The 22171-nt window shown below is 37.0% G+C and overlaps 1 protein-coding gene across 22 annotated transcripts in view; it reads right to left on the bottom strand.

Moving 5' to 3' along the window:
* Nucleotides 1-22171, bottom strand: part of CADPS2 (calcium dependent secretion activator 2) — a 578042-nt gene that overhangs the window by 323970 nt on the left and 231901 nt on the right. For all 22 annotated transcript variants that reach the window (XM_033192372.1, XM_033192385.1, XM_033192376.1 and 19 more), the window contains exon 4: nt 5121-5201. In XM_033192372.1, the coding sequence (XP_033048263.1) occupies nt 5121-5201 (81 nt within the window). The remainder of the gene's footprint in view (nt 1-5120; nt 5202-22171) is intronic.

Raw genomic sequence — 22171 nt, 5'->3', positions numbered from 1 at the left:
AGCTACACATTACCTTGCAAAACTGTGTCTGAAAGAGGTGCAAATAATGTTTGGTGAATAATATAACCCAAAGGTTCAGTTTAAATCTGTATTACATATTAACCAATTTTTAATTAAGCCCATTAATCTTATCTTAGTAATACCCCCAAACACCTAGTTTTTCACATGCTCTTTGGTCTGGTTTTAATACCTAACTTGTTTGCTAATTATGCATTGAATAAAATCTCTATTGTGTGTCCATTTTATATTTGTATGAAAGTCATAATTTTACCCTTAAAAAGTATAGTTTAACAAATAAAAAGGCGAGTATGTCACATATCTGAAAGTGCTGATATACTAATGCTTTGCTTTCAAATTTTCAACATGTTATGGAAAATCTAGCATTAGCACAAGAAAAAAAATCTATTTGTATTTAGCTTTAACTATAAACATTTCATTAACTATCATCTGCCAAACAAGAGAAAAGCAGACATCTCCAAAATTGGCTCTTTTATCAGTATTTCCAAATTTTTCAGGGACTAGACTATACTTGAATTTTTTTCTCTGAAAAAGCTCAAAATTCTGTTTTAAAACTTTGAGGTTTATTGATATTATTTCATCAACTCTATTTAGCCGGCTTGTGTTGTCCCTCACTGGCAAACAACAAAACTAACTGTATATCAGACAAATATACATTTAAAATTCATTATTTTAAACTAGAATTGAATCAGAAATAGGGTTATTTCCTAGTTGTCTGTGAGTCACTCTTATAAGCTATGTGTTCTCATTAGGTCCTCTGTACAGCATAGGTCACTAGTGGTCTTAATACATGGTATACCCAAAAACAATATTTGTTTATTTAAAAGGTTTTCTCATAATTCAAATATAATCACTTTTTATTAAGTGCTCTTAACCTTCCACTAGACGACATCTGGATTTCATACCCTAGGATAGTTTCTGTAAGCTGATCTCTGCTGCTTCCCATGCCCCATATTAATTTTAGGTTCTAATCTCAGCATCATGGCATCAAGTGAACTACTGGTTGTGAAGCTGGTTTCAAACCTAACTAAATCGTTGAAGTGTTCAAATGTTTTTGCTACAAATTAGAGCAGATTCAGTTATCCTTACCATATTGGTATTCTCTCTTCCCTTTCAATTCAAATGAGTGGGAGAAAAGGGAGGGAGTCTACAAATAATTCAAGAATTCTTCACAGCCCCAGCTTTCTCACAAATATGCCAGCACGTAAGACTCAGTCATTCAATAGACATTCCCTGAGGGTCTGCTATGTGTTCTACTCCAGGCTCCTGGACAGAACCATGAAGATAATGGACAAAGTCCTCTGATGCCATGAAACCTATATTTTACTGTGAGGCGATACACTTAGTAAACAAGGAAATAATTTCTTATGGTAGAAAGTGGTAAGTGACATGGAGAAAAAGTCTAGAAGGAACACTGAGTGGTGAGAAGGGCTGCAGTTTTAAACGGGGTGGTCAGGGGAGGTCTCAACGATGAGATGATGCCCTTTGAGCTAAAAATGGATGAGGAAGTATGATGATTAATTTTGTTTGTCAATCTGGCTAGGCTATGGTGCTCAGTTGTTGGGTCAAATGTGAATTTAAGTGTTGCTATCAAGATATTCTTTAGATGTTAATAACATTTACAATCAGTAGATTCAGTAAATCATATCACCCTCCTATAGGTAGGTCTCATTCACTCAGTTGAAGGACTTATGACCAAAGGTGAAGGTTTCCCAAAGAAGCAGCAATTTTGCCTCAAGACTAAAACACAGAGTTTCTCGCCTGCCAGTCCGCCCTACAGATTTCAGACTTAAGACTGTAACATCAACCCTCACCTGAATTTCCAGCCTGCCTACTTGTCCTATGGATTCTAGACTTGCCAGTGCCCACAGCTGTGGAAGCCAATTCCTTGAACACCATCAATCTCTCTCTCTCTCCCTAGCCTCCCCTCCCACACACGTGTGTGTGTGTATATATATATATATATATACACACACACACATACACATAACATGTATGTATGCATAACATCCACTTTAAATATTATATACATATTTATTATATGTACCTAGATATTGCTCTAGATACATGAAAATATAGATATAATCTCCCATTGGCTCTGTCTCTCTGGAGAACCTGACTATAGCAGGGAGCAAGCCATGTAAATGTCAGTGGATGTTCACTACAGGTGAAGAGTCAGGGCCAAGGCCCTGTGGCAAGGAAAGGCAAGGAGGCCACCGTAGCCAAAGTGGATTGAGCAAGGGCAAGAGTTTAGTGGAGGATAAAGTCAGAGGGGTAACAAAGAACAGATCACACAGGACTTTGCAGGCCATTTTAAGAATTTTTCTTTTTCTCTCAGCAACATAGGGAATCACAGGGGTAGAATCCAAGAGACTGACTAAAAGGACAGAACAATGATCCAGACAAGAGACAAAGATGACTGGACCACACTAGAAGGTGGAGGATGGCAGCAACTGTCACATTCTGGAAATACTGTGAAGGTAGAGATAAAAGGATTTCCTGGTAAGTTGCATGAGGTATGAGAAAAAGGGGTCAAAGATGATTCCAAGTTTTTTGGCCTGAGTGTCTGGAAGGACTGTACTATCAAGAATTGGCCTGCCCTGACCACTTGACTGAAAACTGTAACTACCCACACCTCCCTCTTACATTCTTCATCCTGCTTTTTCTGATCTATTTTCTAAGTAACAATGATCACCTTCCATAATTCAGTTACATGGCATGTTTACTGCTTATTGTGGGACTATCGCAAATAAAATGTAAGTTCCACCAGGGCCTGGCAGAAATATTTTTGTCTCATTTTATCCCAATGTATCCCAAGTAACTAAGACAGCACCTGGCTGTATAGTTGGTGTTCAATAAATATTTGTTCAATTAATTTGTGGATAGAAAAAATGAGGCTCGAAAGTGTTAAGTAACATGCCTACTATTATGTTTAGAAAACAGCAATCATGAATTTGGTCACAGGTCTTTCTGGCCCTGTACACATTTTGTTCACTACTTCCTAATCACCTCTTGGCTAAAGTATTAAAGTCAACATCCCTCTTGAAACAGAGATTTTGCCCTGTAGTTTTATTGGTATTATATTGCGTTGTTCTGTGAAATACAGAAGGGGGTGTTCCTGAATGCCAACTAATAGCTATTTATCAACCACACTTCTGGAATTATCAGATTGCAGAGGCAGCAGGATGTAAGAGAGCGAGCTCAGGCTCTGGAGGCAAGGCCAGGATTTGACGTCTGCCTCAGCCACTTATTTGTTATTTAATCATGGTGAAATAAATAATCTTGTCTAAGCCTCAATTTCCTCTTCTATGAAATTAACTTCATGATATCATCTGCCCTTACAAGGTTTGTAGGATTATTGTCAGAATATAATTCAACAAGGTCATTCAATTGTTATTAACCTTAAAAATATTTCATTAAGATGGCTTCACTTTGGTGAACTTGAAGTGGAAAGCAATTAAACCCGCTCAATCTGCTATGTCAATATTTTCATCAAAAGGTATCCTATATTTAGAGGTATATTTTGCCAAACCCATCGGCTTTACTTCTTTCTCCATGCTTTTTCCACTCTATCAACATCTCTGATGAAACCATCAGGGTTTTCTCAAGAAGAAGCCTTCATGTGTTCATCACTAACCCTTTCTTCTGACTCAGCCCAGGCATTTATGAACATGCCTTCTTCTCAGTCATGAACCTGAGAATACGTCTGAGGCTTTTCTTCCAGACCCATAACTCTCCAGAAAATAACTTAAACTTTATTCTAAAGCATTGCATTTGACAATGTGTCCAGTCTCAGGTGAAATCTATATACAAGTATACAACCTTTCTAGAAACCCAGAGGACAAAAATAAGGCATGTTATCCTTTCAACCACTGCCCTCTATGCAAATGTAACTCTTTGGCCCCTAATTTATAGCACACTGTATCTTCATTCATTTAGAGATTCTTCCTCATGATCTAATTCCAGCTTGGTTCTTACAACTTACTGTCATTCTTGTTACACAATTTCTCTCAATTTTTCTCATTTTGTTGTTTCTCTCTAATTTCTCAACCTTTCCTCTACTTTTTAATATATGTTTAAACAGTATTAGCATTTTAAAAACATATATATTAATATTTAAAAATACAAGTTTTCTTTGCAGAATTACAAAAATAATTGTTAAAATTAGTATGGGATATAACTTCTTGAATGCTGGAAGAGTTCACTATCTTGATTTGGAAGGTGGCTACACAGGGTGGATGCATAAACATTCATTAAACTGTAAAATGAAGATGTGTGCAGTTTATTGTATACATGTCATGAGAGAGATATAGAGAGACTATCCATCAAATGTTGGAAGTTTTTGCTAAACAGAAAGGAAAGGGAAAGAATCTTATGCTCAAAGCAATCAACAGCACTATAACTGCAAGTCCATTGAAAAGAACTAAAATTTTCATACTACTGAAGTAAGTTAATCAATAAATTCACTAAAGAATGATTTAGACAATTGGGTTCCAGTCTCTCTAAAAACTTTAAGTACTAGAAAAAACTCGTGGCTTTTGTCTGAAATCTATTTCTATTCATGATACACAGTGATCATACAAATAAGTACACTATGATGCATTTCTTGTATCAAATACATTTTATCTGCCAGATTGTATACTAGATACTTAAAATTATATTTTTCCATGCATTTAGTCATTCAATTAAATATCAGTTGCAACCACTATGTGCCAATAACTCTGCTGTATACTTAGGAATGCATTATATGATTTTGTGGGGAGGAGTTTTTTCTCCCTGGTTATATTTTGCTTAGTACAACATTAAAACTCTTCTAGATCTGGCAGTTTGAGAAACTCATGCATTGCTTTAAGAAAAGTCTATAAAAGTTATCATTAAAATTAAACAGTTCACATATTAAGGATGAATATGTAAAATGAATAATATGTTCCATCTAGATAACATGCATTCAGATATTTGAGATTAAGAGGTCTATGTGTAGAGCAGAAAATGTTAAAATTATGCTGGCTCTTATTTTTAACCTATACAAAACACTTTTTCAGCTCACAGAAATCTAGGTAAAGAAAGGAACGGGGTACAGTATGTCCAAGTTAATAATTTACCTTTGCCATTTTATCTGCCAATTGCAGCCGGCCATCAAGTTCCCTTCTGATCTGGGCTGCTTGTTCGTCTGCATTATCCAGCTTAAAAACAAAACAGAAGTTACACATATTGTGATTACTTAATAGCAGTGACCCACAGACCAAGACAAAGATTAAATGACTCAAAAATGTTTAATAGACTGTATCAGATATCTATTACAAAGAGAATACAGGAGGTTGTTTAATTAGATTGGCAGACCAGATAAATTTATTGGGTAGTTTCTCATTGTGGTTTTATTCAGAAAACCACAAAATCAGGAAATTGCATTTCTTGATCATTAGGTCAGTCCTAAATAGTTTCAGATATACGAACCACTTGTTTTGTTCTTTCAAGTTCTCACCATGTATTTCTGGAGGATGAGACACTGAGTAATGTTTCACTTCTTTCTTTGTACTTTAAAACATTCCCTTTGTTTTAATAATATGTTTGTATTAGTACTAAACTATAAAAGTACTCTTTGACTGACTAACTTTCTACCACTTAAGTCTTCATATACTCCTCATTCTAATACCAATAGACTAATACTGCCAAGAAATCCTTCCATTCTTTTAAGGATTGGCACCATATTAGAAATCCATTCTCCTCTTCTAAATTTGACTGAAAACAAGAAAAGTGTGCTCTCATCTTTCTTTTTTTTTTAAGAAATCTCCCATTTACATGGAAAATTATTTTCACTTTATGAACTAATCCTTAATTTTTCCTATAACTTATTTTAACTTTGCTCATACCTTTTCACCCATTCACTCAATATTTATTAGTTCCTTTATAAAAATGTTAAAATGAGGATGTTAAGTGTTAATTTTTTTAAGTTTTTTCTCCTTTTGCACTCTCATCATGAAGAAGCCTGGACCGCACAATACACGTTAGTAAAGGACCATCTAAAGATTCGATTAAGATTGAGAATAACATTAAACACTAAAGAGAATACAGTTTACTTGTCCCTTTCTTGAAGAACAACAAATTGACCAGGTTACATTTTTAAAAACATCCTCAAATAAGAAAGTCCTCAAAAAGATAAGTAGAAACAAACCAGATTAACAGGATGATGATAAGGCAATTTATATGAAGAGTCAAAAAAAAAAAAAAAAAAAGAGGAAGATGTTTCTACAAGAGAAAACCAAAAGTCTGGAGACAGGAGGTAAAACTGGACACACACAGTGGTTCTTTTGGAATGAGATACTGGAAGAGGCAGGGTGAGGGACAGGACTGGAGAGAGAAGCAGGGCAACTTCATAAGTTACTTTTTACAAGCCACATTAGGGAATCTGGAGTTAGTTCCTACAACAAGGGGACTTCCTTGAGAGGTTTAAAGTGGAGGAGTGATGTGATCAGACATAAGCTTTGGAAAGGAAAGATCACTCTGTCTCCAGCACAAACAATAGGTCAGAGAGACAGAAGAAAGTCTTCTTATTTTCTTTATAGATATACACAAAATGTTAAATTGAGGACATGCATGTTAATTTTCTCTTGGGAAAAAATACACAAAAGGCCTGAGATTATCTGTCTAAAATATGTTTCCAAGTTGATTTTTAAAAAACCAATTTCATTTTAAAATAAGTTAAAAAAACAGGCAAGATTTTCTTGAAATAAGTCGTTGTTATAAAGGAGTTTCTTTCTATGTCATCTCATAGAACTAATAAACTTAAGCTGATGAATATGATTCAAAACAAACAGAAACAAATTTTTCTTCACTGTGTCTAAAACCAAAATGATTAAAATTAAAAACTAATGTTGACCGGGCGCGGTGGCTCAAGCCTGTAATCCCAGCACTTTGGGAGGCCGAGGCGGGCGGATCACGAGGTCAGGAGGTCGAGATCATCCTGGCTAACACAGTGAAACCCCGTCTCTACTAAAATTACAAAAAAAAAATTAGCCGGCCGAGGTGGCGGGCGCCTGTAGTCCCAGCTACTCGGGAGGCTGAGGCAGGAGAATGGCGTGAACCCGGGAGGCGGAGCTTGCAGTGAGCCAAGATCGCGCCACTGCACTCCAGCCTGGGCGACAGAGCAAGACTCCGTCTCAAAAAAAAAACAAAAACAAAAAAAACTAATGTAATTGGCCGCGTGCGGTGGCTCATGCCTGTAATTCCAGCACTTTGGGAGGCCGAGGCGGGTGGATCATTTGAAGTCAGGAGTTCAAGACCAGCCTGGCCAACACGGTGAAACCCTGTCTCTAATAAAAATACAAAAAAATTAGCCTGGTGTGGTGGCACACACCTGTAATCCTAGCTACTTGGGAGGCTGAGGCAGGAGAATCACTTGAACCCTGGACATTCAGGTTGCAGTGAGCGGAGACCACACCACTGTACTTCAGCCTGGGCAACAAGAACCAAACTCTGTCTCAAAAAAAAAAAAAAAAAAACTAATGTAATTATGAAGAAAAGTAATATGCAATAAGTACATGTTCCAGGTTAACTGAAATCTCTCATTCCAAGCTCCTAAAAATTAAACCATAAGAACACTGAAACTATAACAATACCTCAAATGCACTAAATGTAATATGAAATATATTATGGTCTTTACTTAAATGCTGATACATATTTCTTCAAAAGAAATAAAAAAGTTACTTGCATATAAAGGAATTATATTTTTTCTCACAGCTCCAACAAAAACAGCATTTAATATCTTAAAACAAAAGGCCATAGTTTTTCAAACTTCACTAGAAACACTATCATCTTTTTGTATTTATATCTATAGATTAACAGCACTTACTTAATTGTAAGTGAAATTGTTTGAGTTATTTCTAAATTTTGGTAGTTTTGTTTGTAAGAGACAATTTACAACTACATATTTTTTTCTTTTTGTGGAGACGGAGTTCTCGCTATGTTGCCCAGGCTTGTCTTGAACTCCTGGGCTCAAGTGACCCTCCTGCTTCTGCCTTCCTAAGTGCTGGAATTACAGGCATGAGCCACCGCACCTGGTCTGTCTTTAAAAATATATTAGTGGCTTGATCACATTTGTCTGAAAAAAAAGTAAGCAAAAAACAAACAAACAAAAAACAATGTAGAGCATTGGGGCACTACACTGTCTTTTTTTTTTTTAATTTCATATTCAAGGGGGTACACGTGCAGGGTTGTTACATGGGTATACTACATGTTGTTGAGGTTGGGGATACGGATGGTCCCATTACCCAGGTGGTGAGCATAGTATCCCATAGGTAGTTTTTCAGCTCACATTTCCCTCGGTCAATCATTCCCCAGTGTACTAATCCCATCTTTGTATCTACGTGCATTCAATGTTTAGCTTTTATTTACATGTGAGAATGTGTGGTGTTTGGTTTTATGTTCAGGTGTTAATTTGCTTAGGATAATGGCTTCCAGCTGCATCCACATTGCTACAAAGAATATGATTTCATTCTTTTTTAGGGTTGTATAATAATCCATGGTATATATGTGTGTGTGTATATATATTTATATTATAAAATATTTTATGTATCTATATAATATTTTCTTTATCCAACCTATTAATGGACACCTATGTTAATACCAGGTCTTTGCTATTGTCATTAGTGTGTCAATGACCATATGGGTGCAAGTGTCCTTTTGACAGAACGAGTTATTTTTCTTTGGGTACATACCCAGTAGTAGGATTTCTAGGTGTAACAGTAGTTCTGTTTTAACTTCTTTGAGAGATCTTTAAACTACTTTCCATAGTGGCTAAAGTAATTTGGATTACTACCCACAGAATATAAACATTGCTTTTCTCTGCAGCCTCACCAGCATCTGTTGGTTTTTTGTTTTGTTTTTCTTTTGACTTTTTGATAATAGCCATTCTGACTGCTATGAGATGGTATCTATCTCATTGTGGCTTTGATTTGCATTTCTCTGATGATTAGTGATGTTGAGCATTTGCTCATGTTTTTTGGCCACTGTACATCTTTTGAGAAGTGTCTGATCATGTCCTTTGCCCATTTTTTAATTGGATTGATTTTGCTTAAGTTTCTTGTAGATATCTGTATATTAGATCTTCGTCAGATGCATAGTTTGCAAATATTCTCTCCCATTCTGTAGGCTGTTGGTTGACTGTTGGTTATTTCTTTTGCTGTGCACAATCTCTTTAGATTAATTAGGTCCCACTTGTCAATTTTTGTTTTCATTGCAATTGCTTTTGTCGACTTAGCCATAAGTTATTTGCCAAAGCTGATATCAAGAAGGGTATTTTGTAGTATTTCTTTTAGAATTTTTATACTTTGAAGTCTTACATTTAAGTCTTTAGTCCACCCTGAGTTAATTTTTGTATATGATGAAAGGTAGGGGTCTAATTTCAGTCTTCTACATATGCCTAGCCAGTTATTCCAGCACCATTTATTGAAGAGGGAGTCCTTTCCCCATGGCTTATTTTTGTTGATTTTATCAAAGATCAGATAGTTGTAGGTGCGCATTTCTGAGTTCACTACGCTGTTCCATTTGTCTATGTGTCTGTGTTTGTACTAGTATGATGCTGTTTTGGTTACTTTAGCTTTATAGTATACTTTGAAGTTGGGTAGTGTGATGTCTCTGGCTTTGCTCTTTTTGCTTAGGATTGTTTTGCCTATTTGAGCTTTTAGGTTCCATGTGAATTTTAGAATAGATTTTTTTCTAACTCTGTGAAAAATCGTGTTGCTATTTTGATAGGGATAGCACTGATTCTACAAATTGCTTTGGGCAGTATGATGATACTGATTTTTCCATTCCACGAATATAGAATATTTTCCCACTTATTTATATTTGTCATTTTCTAAGCAGTATTGTGTAGCTCTGCCTATAGAGATCTTTCACCTCCTTGGTTAGTTTTATTCCTAGGGTTTTTTGTTTGGTGTGTTTGTCTATTGTAAATGGGATTGTGTTCTTGATTTGGCTCTCAGCTAGAATTTTACTGGTGTATAGAAATGCCATTGATTTTTGTATGTTGATTTTATACTTTGAAACTTTACTGAGGTCATTTATCAGTTCAAGAAGCCTTTTGGCAGTCTTTAGGGTTTTCTATATATAGAATATCATTAACAAAGAAAGATAATTTTACATCCTCTTTTCCTATATGGACGCCTTTTCTTTCTTTCTATTGCCTGATTTCTCTGGCTAGGCTTCTAGTACTATGTTGAACAGGAGTGATGTGAATGGGCATTCTTGTCATGTTCCAGTTCTCACGGGGAATAATTCCAGCTTTTCTGTATCCAGTATGATACTGGCTGTGTGTCTGCCATAGATGGCTCTTATTTTTATGATACGTTTCTTCAATGCCTAGCCTGTTGAGGGTTTTTATCATAAAGGAAAATTGGACTTCATTGAAGGCTTTTTCTGCATCTATTGACATTATGTGGTTTTTAATTTTGGTTCTGTTTATGAGGTGAATCATATTTGTTGATTTGCTCATGTTGAGCCATCCTTGCATCCCAGGAATACTGCTTGATTGTGGTGAATTAACTTTTTGCTATGCAGCTGGATTCTGTTTGCTAGTATTGTACTGAGGAGTTTTGTGACTATATTCATTAGGGACATTGGTCTACAGATTTCTTATTTCATTGTGTCTCTTCCAGATTTTAGTATCAAGATGATGCTGGCTTTGTAGAATAAGTTAAGGAAGATTTTTAAAAAACAGCTTCAGGAGGATCAGTATCAGTTCTTCTTTGTACATCTGATAGAATTCAGCTATGAATGCTGAGTTACGAAGCTACTGTTCCAGGGCTCTTTTTGGTTTGCAATTTTTAAATTACTGATTCAATTTCAGCATTTGTTATTGATCTGTTCAGGTTTTCACTTCCTGCCTGGTTCAATCTTGGGAGGTTGTGTGTTTCCAGTAATTTATGCATTTCCTCCAGATTTTCTATTCTGCATATACAAAGGTTTTCAAAATTGTCTCTGAGGATCTTTTTTTTAATATTTCTTTGAGATCTTCTGTAATGCCATCTTTGTCATTTCTGGTTACACTTGTTTGGATCCTTTTTCTTTTGTTAATCTAGCTAGCAGTCTATCAATCCTGTTTATGATTTCAAAAAACCAACTCTTGGTTTCATTAATTTTTTGCATGAACTTTTGCATCTCAATTTCATTCAGTTCTTTGCTGATTTTAGTTATTTCTTCTGCTAGCTTTGGGGTTGGATGTTTTCGTAATTCCTCCATGTGTAATGTTAGGTTGTTAATTTGAAATATTTCTAACTCCTTGATGAAGGTGTTTAGCACTGTAAACTTTCCTTTTAACACTGCTTTAGCTGCATCCCAAAGATTTTCGTTAGTTCTGTCTCTATTTTCCTTACTTTTAAGCAAGTTTTTGATTTCTGTCTTAATTTCATTGTTCACCCAGGATTTATTCAGGAGAAAGTTGTTTAATTTCCATGTTTTATGTAGGTCTGAGAGATCTTCTTGGTATTGATTTCCACTTTTATTGCCTTGTGGTCCAAAAGAGTACTTGGTAGTATTTCAATTTTTTGAATTGAGACTTGTGTTATCACCACATATGTGTCAATCTTAGAATATGTTCTGTGTGCAGATGAGAAGAATGTATATTCTGTGATTGTTAGGTAGAGTATTCTGTAGATGTCTATTAGGTTCAATTGGTCAAGTGTTGAGTTTAATTCTGGAATTTGATAGTTTTCTGCCTGAATGATCTAATGCTGTCAGTGGGGTGTTGAAGTCTCTGCCTATTAATATATGACCACATTTTTTCACAGGTCAAGAACCTGTTTTATGAGTCTTTGTGCTCCAGTGTTGGGCGTGTATATATTTAGGATAGTTAAGTCTTCCTGTTGAATTGAACCCTTTTTCATTTTGTAATGCCCTTCTTTGTCCTTCCTGATTGTTATTGGTTTAAAATCTATCTGATATGAGAATAGCAGCTTTTACATTTTTTGTTTGTTTGTTTTCCTTTTGCATGACAGATCTTTCTCTGCCTCTTTGAGCCTGTGGTATTATTACACATGAGGTGACTCTCTTGCAGACAACAGACAGTTGGTTCTTGTCTTTTTTATCTAGCTTGCCGCTCTACGCCATTTAACTGGGGTTTTGAGACCATTTACATTCAGGGATAGTATTGATATGTGAGATTTTGATCCTGTTATTTTGTTAGCTGGTTGTTTTGTAGACTTGACTGTGTAAATGTCTTATGTTGTCTGTGAGCTCTGTGCTTAAGTATGTTTTTGTGGTAGCAGGTTTTGGTGTTTCATTTCCATGTTTAGCACTCCCTTAAGGACCTCTTGTGAGGGTAGTCTAGTGTTAACGAATTCCTTTAGTACTTGCTTATCTGGGAAGTATTTTATTTCTCCTTCACTTAGGAAGCTTAGTTTGGCAGGATATGAATTTATTGGTTTGAATTTCTTTTCTTTAAGAAAGCTGAAAACAGGCCTCTATCCTCTTCTGGCTCATAAGGTTTCCACCAGAGGTGTCTTTTTTTTTTTTTTTTTTTCTGAGATGGAGTCTCACTCTGTTGCCCAGGCTGGAGTGCAGTGGTGCAATGTAAGCTCACTGCAACCTCCGCCTCCCAGGTTCAAGCAATTCTCCTGCCTCAGCTTCCCAAGTAGCTGGGATTACAGGTGCAAATCACCATGCCAAGCTAATTTTTGTATTTTTAGTAAAGACAAGGTTTCACCATGTTGACCAGGCTGGTCTTGAACTCCTGACCTGATGTGATCTGCCTCCTGGGCATCCCAAAGTGCTAGGATTACAGGTGTAAGACACCACACTTGGCCTGTCTTTAAGATTTGTTTTTGTTATTGAACTTGGTGAATCTGACAGCTATGTGCCTTGGGGTTGGTCATCTTGTATACTATCTTGTCAGAATTCTCTGTATTTCTTAAATTAGTATGTCCAACTCTCTTGTGAGATGGGGGAATTTTCCATGGACTGTACCCTCAAATGTTTTCCAAGTTGCTTACTCTCTTTCCTCTGTCAGGAACGCCAATGAGTTGTAGATTTGGTGTCTTCATATAAACTCATGTTTCTCAAGGGTTTTATTTTTAAAAAAATGTTTATTTTTTTTCTTCTTGTCAGACAAAGTTGACTTGAAGAACTGGTCGTTAAGCTCTGAGATTCCTTCCTCAGTTTGCACTATTCTGTTGTAACGCTTCTGACTGCATTATGAAATTTTGTTTGGTTTTTGTTTTTGTTTTCCTGAGACAGGATCTCACTCTGTGGCCAAGGTTAGAGAGCAGTGGCATGATCACAGCTCACTGCAGCCTAGACCTCCCTGATTCAAGTGATCCTCTTACCTCAGCTTCCCAAGTAGTTGGGACTATAACTGCGCACCACCACACGTGGCCAATATTTGTAGAGAATGGGAGGCTGACCTCAAACTCATGGGCCTTGAGGTCCTTGTCGTCAAACTCATGGACCTCGAACTCTTGCCTTAGTCTCCCTAAGTGCTGGGATTACAAGCATGAGCCACTGTGTCTGGCCTATTATGAAATTCTGGAAGCAAATTCTTCAATTGAAGAAGTTCAGTTGATTTCTTCTTTAAAATGGCTATTTTGTGTTTTAGCTCTTGGGCTATTTTATGAAATTCCTTGAATGCCTTGGATTGGGTTTCAACTTTTTCCTGGATCTTGGTAAGCTTTGCTGCCACCCAGATTCTGAATTCTCTGTCTGTCCAGTAGAGTCATTACAATCTGGTTAAGAACTATTGCTGATGGGTTAATGTGTTTGTTTCAGCATAAAGAGACACTCTGCCTTTTTGAATTGCCAGCGTTTCTTGCACTGATTCTTTTTCATGTGTGAGGGCTGATGTTACTTTAACTGTGACATAAGTTGAGTATACTCAGTTGGCTCCATTTCTGGGTGCATGCAGAGAGCCAAGGGTCTGTACATAATCTTTATTTATGTCTGGATTTTTGCCTTAGGTTTCACAGGTGCTGTATGCTGGCATAATATTTTTGGTGTTTCATTTGGGCCATAATCCAGTAGGTGCTCCTTAAGAGTGGTGGCCAGCGGATAGCCTCTTACTCAGCCACGTAGCTCTTTTGTATTCTGGCATACGCACAGTAGTACTCTGTGGTCAGGGAAGAGAGAGCTGACAACCTCACCAGGTCTGCCTGTAGGCCTTGCAGGAGCCCCTTTTGATCACTGGCACCACGTTCACATTTTCTTTCTTAGGTGTTCTGGTCTACAGAGCTCCCTAAGGCAGAGACTGTGGCTGGCAGACAGGCTATACCCTTCCCGGAAAGCCCTTCAGAGGAAGGCATGCCCTGTTCCCCCGACGTCCTGAGAGTCCAGGGATCCCACCCTTTTTAGTATCCTGAGAGGGAGGGCATCCTCCCCACCCCCTGCTTGTGGCTCTGCCCAAGTTAGGAGCAGGGTGAAGCTGAATCCTATCCAGTTACGAGCAGGATGAGTGGAGTCACCCAATCCACCATCCAAGTGCTCCCTGGGGGAACACAAAGCTCTGGTAAACCACAAGGGTTTAGCAGGTTTTCTGTCAAGAATGAGTAGAGCAATCTGACCATCTCCAGCACCATGACTGAAGCCTCTGTCAGGGCCATGGCACCTGGTACCAACCAGGCTGCTCCAGAGTCCAAGGTCTGTGGGGGTCCCCAGGGACTTGAGTGTTGCCTCTGCAAAAACTCAGGGTAGCTCTCTGTATCAGTCTAGAGGCCCAAGGGAGTCATGGGGTTTTCACATTCCCAGGATTGCACAGGTCACTATGGGAAGTGTGGATCCCCTGAGGACTCTCACTCACTAATTCTTTCCCTGTGTTGAGGAGCTTCTCCTGGCTCCATGCTGGCCCCAGGCAGGTGGCTGCCCAGCTTCGATCTTCTCTGTTCTCCATGTCCCATTGCTCCCTTGATGCATCCTGACGTGGTTTCTTAGATGATCCACTTAAGAGAGTCCATGTTTACTCATCACTGTTTCCTCTCCATGAGAGCAGTGCACACTAGATCCTCTAGTCTGCCACTTTGAACCCTAAGTCCTAGTCTTTTAGTAGCCTTCTCTTCATAAACCTAAATTTTCAGAGGCCAAATGGTACTAACTTTAGTGACTGCTGGTGTCATTTTGTGAAATTGGAAAAGCATACTTCCAAGCAACATGTTCACCAAAAAAGGAAAAAGCTAATGAAGGCAATGGATAAAAATTTAATCAGTTATCCTCATTTTATGTAATGTTAGAATTGAAGGGGGTAAATTAGTTGGTTAACTTTCTTTTTTACATGTGAGAATCTTAGTTTAATATTGCATGTTTTCTTTTGAGTTTTGAGCTTTTTTAACTTATTTTCAACATAATTTATTTAACTGAAACTTTATATAATTGTTATGAGCATTTTCCTAAAGGCAGACTTCTTCAATGGAGGCAATTTTGATTCACATATAATTGTAAAAAGTAGAAAAATATCCATTATACGCTTTTCTCAGTTTTCCCTAATGAAGGCACCTTATAAAACTACAGTATTCTATCACAACCAGGATCCCGACTTTGGCGATGTAATCACCCATCTAATTCACATTTCCTCAGTTTTATGTGTGCTCCCTTGTGTGTGCGTTCAGCTCTCCACAATTTATTACTTACATAGGTCCACGAATAACCACCATCAAGACACTCCACAGTTCTTACACCACAATGAATTCTCATGATGCCCTTTTATACCCACACCCACCTCCCTCCAGTCAGTCCCCAGTTGGTTAGCTTTAATAATGATGTACTCCATTTTACAAAATACTTCAAAATAAATTATACTAAGCCAAATATGATTTTCTTTTAATTGTCATTAGGAAACTGGAGATGTGGTCTCTTGAGCACTCATAAACATTGAAGACTTCAGGTCTGGGGACTCTGACTTTTTCTCAATCTAAATATTCACTGCCTGGATGCTCTCCTCAAAGCCTATGATCATAAGCAGCATCTAGTCACTGACCTTCCAAGTGTTTATCTATAGCACAAACCCCTTGCAGGAGTTCCGGACTTACATTTCCCATTGTCTACTTGAGTTTCAGCTTATGTGAAGACAAGGCACACTGAAATTAACAAGTGCAGAATAGAATCTCGATTTTCAGCTTCCTACTCCAATCATTCATGAGTAATGCCATGTGATAAATGCCATGCCTCTCTACCAGTTGCTCAGGCCCAAAACCTACATGTCATCTTCGACATCTCTCTCCCTCACAGTCCACATCCAATCCACCTAGAGTCATGTAGAGCGAAACCTAGAACCACATAGTTGAGACCTAGGCAGACCAGTATGCAGGGATTTTCAGGTATTATGAGTCCCTGATCAGGTCTTTCTCTCCCTTTCCCTCTTCTGCACCCCCTCTCTTTCTTTGGGTGTACGTGTACATTACAGTGTTTCTCTAGCCACTTCAAGCACTATTTCAATTTGCCAGTATGGCTGCAAACTGTCACAGTGAAAATAATTATCTTTCTTTACTGAACCATCAGTAGAATTTAAATAAGTGGTTGTGCGTGCACACCCCCCCCACACACACAGAGACAGAGAGAGAGAGAGAGAGAGAGTGAGAGAGAGAGAGAGAGAAAGAAGGGAAGGGGAGAAGAATTAAATAAAAGCCTGAATGGACAAAATTTAGATCTAGGGCACTATAATTTAAAATGTTTCCATGCTGTTCCCTAAAAAATAAAAAAAAATTAAAAAATTAAAAAATATATTGTTGACTCACTAAATCCTAGTGCTGGATTTAGGCTGTGAGATAAATAAAGTAAGAATATGTGAACTCTGGGGTTTGTAATAGAGGTCAGATGTAAGGCTTCACTCTGCCACAGCAATTTCACCTTTTAAATGTCATTTTCTTTTAACTTCTGATTTCAACATTTTATTTAACAATAGATTACTTTCCTCACAGATGTCCTTTCCTGGAAGATAATATTTTACAGGTCTTTTTGAAAGGGTCATTCATCCTTGATCATAACAGATACCTAATGTATCTTTATTGTCTGCAATGCTTCTAGTTTCTATTATACAGATAATTTTGTCACTTCAATTATCAAAATATTTGACAAATATTTAGTACAGAAAATATGCTTGTATGTTCCTCCTGTTCATTACACAGGGATTGCTGTTTCCACATTCAGAATTCTCTAGGTTAGGGAATTCTTGAATTGGACCTTTGGAAGTCTGTAAAACTATTGAAATTGTGAGCAAAATTTTGTAGAGATGCGTATTTCTTCCCTTGGGGAATTATTTGAATTTCATAGCTTATTTGAGGTTCTCAAAAGGGTGATTAATTGAAAAGAGATAAAGAACCATGAATCTTCTGTATGAAAGCCTCTATTATTTCATTCTAGGAGAGGCCATATGACTTTTGATACATAAACCAGGGAAAACAGTCACCTCAGTCCTACACATCTTCAGACTTACACTTAGAGATTTTCTGAATTCTTTGTAAAGGAACACTAAAATATAGGGTCTTAATAATGTTAACCTGAATGGCACGATTTTATTAATTCTATATACATGTTTTCTATGCCAATAGTACAGCATACTTTGTTGCAGGATTTTCAGTAACTACTAAAGTTGTGGCTCTCCAGGAGTTCATATTTTATATTAAAAAAGTAAAAATAGTAAGTAAAACAGATTATCATTATGGGTATTCAATCATGAGAAAAATGTTTTTCTGGATTGACAGTATCAGCATAGATTTGCAAAGATAGGAATATTAAAAATGGAGAAATTGAGGCCAGCCATGGTGGCTCACGCCTGCAATCCCAGTACTTTGGGAAGCTGAGGCAGGTGGATCACTTGAGGTCAGGAGTTCGAGACCAGCCTGGCCAACATGGTGAAACCCGATCTCTACTAAAAATACAAAAATTAGCCAGGCGTGGTGGAAGGCACCTGTAACCAGCTACTCCAGAGGCTGAGGCAGGAGAATTGCTTGAACCCAGGAGGCAGAGGTTGCAGTGAGTTTACGTCACATTACTGCACTCCAGCCTGGGAGGCAGAGTGAGACTCCATCTCAAAAAAAAAAAAAAGAGAGAGAGAGAGAGAAATTAATGACCTATTATAATAGTCTATTAATCTTGCCTTACAAATATCAAACCCTAGGCTCTCCTTGCCCAGTTATTCTCCTGTTGCATGGGAGCGGCTCTGGGAAATAGGAAGGTCTTCGAGATCAGTAAATCTCCCTTTGCAGAAGTCCTAGGGAGAACCGGAAGCCTGTGCTGGAAGCCAACTATCCTACAATTAAGAAAATGTTAAATATAGCATAAAATAACTTCAAGAAGTTTTACCCAACAGCTTTTTTTTGTTTTACAACTTATTATATTGCTCTTCTAGTACTTTAAAAACTATGAACATCAAAAACTTGAATTCATTAAATTTACTTATATCTTAAAGAAAAAATATCTTTTAAAAATGTTTTTCACAGCACTGTTTAGCATCATTGCCCTCTCTAATAAATCTGTTTTCTAGAATCAAGATAAATGTCCTTATATTAATATTGTCAATCACTGAAAAGAGGGATTAATAACTGTGTTTTTCCATAATGATATCTTTGTATATGTTAATCCTAGTTAATTGCACTCTTCCTTCTCCTACTGAAAAAAAATCAATTAGTTTTTTCCCTTAGTCCCCACACCAATTATGTCATACTCTTTTCGAGTGACTTGCATTGTTATTTTCTTATAATATTTATCTTTATCCTTTATTGTGAAAATATAAGTCGACTAGGGTTTATGATGTTATGTAAATTTGGTGTCCTCCCTGAGATTAATTCCTAGCTGGTCCACTGTATTTACATCATCTGTAAATCTAATGATTTACAGACAATACATTACAATAAATAATCAGTACAAATCTAATGCTGATTCCAAAAGAACACACTTCCTAACACTTTCTTGCTTACCACATCTAGCAGCCCGGTGTTTCATTTGGAAATGCCAAATATGCATATATTTTGCACCTCGGCCTCAAAACACTGGTCAAAAGCTTTATTAAGTATTTATTAGCAAATTAATTTACCTTATCAATAAGTGTCAATCCTCTACCATCACTTGAATCAAAAATTATTTACAAAAAAGATAGAGCATAACTCTACCCAACTGACTGTGATCATTTCTGCTGTTTTCCTTGCTGGCTCCCTACACTCTCAGCCCACAAACACATGAGCTCTGTCCTCAGCTGTTCTAGGCCTCAGTGTCTGCAGTAATTTCTCAATGCAATGTTACACGTCAGCACACAGTTGGGCCTCTCTCCTTGAGTTCCAGCTTTGCACTTCCAACTGAAGGCCAAGCCTTTGCTTTCAGGCATCTCACAACGACCTCAAACTAAAACTGAACTGATTTTATCACTCATTCCTCAATATGGTTCCCCTATTTCTGCATATGATTCTCATTACTCTTTATTAGGTGAAAATTTCCAAGGGGGTAGAGGAAAGAGAAAGGAGGGAGGAAGGAGAGGGAGAAAAAGGAGAGGAGGAGGGAGAGGGAGAGGGAGGAGGTAGGAGGGAAAAGGAGGATGAAAACAGGGAGGAAGCAAATGAATAAGAATATACAACCACGGGCTTGGTACGGTAGCTTACGCCTAAAATCCCAGCACTTTAGGAGGCCGAGGTGGGTAGATCGCTTGAGGCCAGGAGTTGGAGACCAGCTTGGGCAACATGGCAAAACCCCTCTCTATTAAAACTGAAAAATTAACCACGTGTGGTAGCTCATGACTGTAATCCCATCTACTCCAGGGGCTAAGGCACATGGCGGAGGTTGCAGTGAGCCAAGATGGCGCCACTGCACTCCAGCCTGGGCAACAGAGGTAGACTCTGTCTCAAAAAAAAAAAAAAAAAAAAAAGGAAAGAAAGGAATATAAGACTATGAATAAGAGAGAATGACGACCAAACACCACCATACACTTTAGCCTAACATTTGGGACTTCCCACATTTTATACCAATCTACCTTTCTAGCCTCTTGGATAATTGCATTATCTACACATACAGATTTATTCATTATTGACCAAACATGTTACATTTTCTGAATCACGTATTTCTCTTGACTGGGAAATTTTTCACTCCCTTCATTGTCCAGGTCAATCTCCAAATCTTCTTGGAAGACGATAAACCAATTACTTAACAACAAAGCAGGTAATAGCTGATGACACAGCCTTCATAGTTGTCTTACTGTGGAACTTTTCAGGTATTTATGACCTTTATGTATTTCACCTTACCCTAAAGATAGAAATAACACAAATTCACCTCTAATGGTGAACAACTTGTCTTAATTTTATTCCAAAACAGAATAATTTCACCTGTATTTGAAAGGTTCTTGGACTCTAATATCCCCTCTGTGTTGACCCATTTTCCAAGAGGCAACCCCCTCAAAAACAAAAATAAAAACCAGTCTTTTTCCTTAATCATTGATAATTAGCTAACGACTACAAGGTAACTAATGTTCTTTTTGTAATTTCATACAACAAAAAGAACATAAGGAAACGAAGTCATTCCCAAACTCTCAAGAGCAACATATTCCCTGTGTGAAGTTATGTATGAAATAATCAGGTAGCATTCTGTCTGCTAGATACAAAGCCTTTAAAGAACTCTCTTATAGCTACCTTCTAAATTATGCATTAAAAAATCTGACTCAGAAATAGCAGTTTACCATGGATTCTTGTAGAACAGTTCTAAGAGTCTTAAAAATGCATTTCCCAAACCACATTTCCCTTTGAAAACTTAAAACAGGGAAAAGATGAATGAGTTAATTAGATATAAAATTACCCTATGTGAACTGAACTAAACTATATTAAATAATGGATCAAAATGTTCAAAGGCAAGAACATAAGAAGTTTAACCTCAGACATAAAAACCATGGGACTTCTACAGCCTAGGAAATATGCATATATATTCTCTACGTGTGTGTATATTATATATGTGTATATATACACATATATAATATATACACACACATACTCTACCACAAGGTAAATTCCATATATTTATATATATATGAAGATACATATATATACATGTATGTATGTATATAAAACAACAGCAATAATGTGGCAATTTTTTGCATATCATGAAATATCTTTAGTATTTCATTTGGTATTAACATTTCATCTTCTGGGAAAAAGGAATGAGCTATTATTTTAAAATAATTATTTACTAACTATACTTATCTCAATAAAATAGTTGAATCTGTAGTCACGTTAATAGTGAAATAATGCTAAGATTAAAGGAGCTTACCATTAAGTAAAGTAACAAAGACACTTACTTTTCCAGACCTTTCCCAGAGCAGATCTGAACTCGAGTTTCATCATAACTAATAAGAGTTCAATTTATACAGCACTTGCATACCAGAAACTGTCCTAAATTTTTTGTAAACATTATCTCATTTGAACCTCAGAGCCATGTTTCATCCTCATCTTTCATTATTTCATTTACTATATGCAAGTGTCCAACAATAGGAAACACAAGTAACATTACAACAGTACAAGGATTAATATTTATTTGATGTTTAAGTTGTTAAAATGCAGAAAAAGAGGCATATGTAAATATCTATGATGCAAAGTATAATATGACAGGCTTTTGGGTTATAATGGGGGAACTGTAAGCTCTTCATACATTTTTTCTCTCACCCGGTATAATAAAAGGGAACAGACACAGGGGCAGGAAGGCTTTCTGAAGGAGGCAGAATTTCTCATGGGTCGTGGAATGGAGAAGTAGGAATTCCAAATAAAGAGAATAACATGAGGTAAAATCAAAATCCAAGAAAATACACGGTGTGAATTAGGAACAGGGAGTAATTCACTTTATCTAGAACACAGGCCATAATTGTTACATGGGAAGGAAAAGCTGAAATGCAGATGGGGCCACACTGAACAACACCACAACTGCTGAAAGCTTAACAAAGGAGTCTGAATTTCATTTTTTTTTTTTTACTATATTCAAAGTTCAGTCTTGATGAGATCAGGAAGGTGTTTCAATGATGTTTATCTAAAAACAAAAATATGTAGGATTGGAAAGAGAAAGTAGGTAAGAGATTACTGTCATGCTCCATATGTGAAACAATGAAGTTTCCAGCTATGGCAATGGCTATGAAATAAGACAAGAGTAGCAGATAATGCGGTATTACAGAGGAACCAGCAGTATGGAGTAATTCAGTTGGAAAGGCAATAAAAAAGGA

The sequence above is a fragment of the Trachypithecus francoisi genome, unplaced genomic scaffold, assembly GCF_009764315.1.
Source record: "Trachypithecus francoisi isolate TF-2019V2 unplaced genomic scaffold, Tfra_2.0 Lachesis_group4, whole genome shotgun sequence".
In the NCBI taxonomy this organism is placed as follows: domain Eukaryota; kingdom Metazoa; phylum Chordata; class Mammalia; order Primates; family Cercopithecidae; genus Trachypithecus; species Trachypithecus francoisi.
Note: the sequence above shows the minus strand (reverse complement) of the source record. Positions and strands in the feature narration are given on the sequence as shown.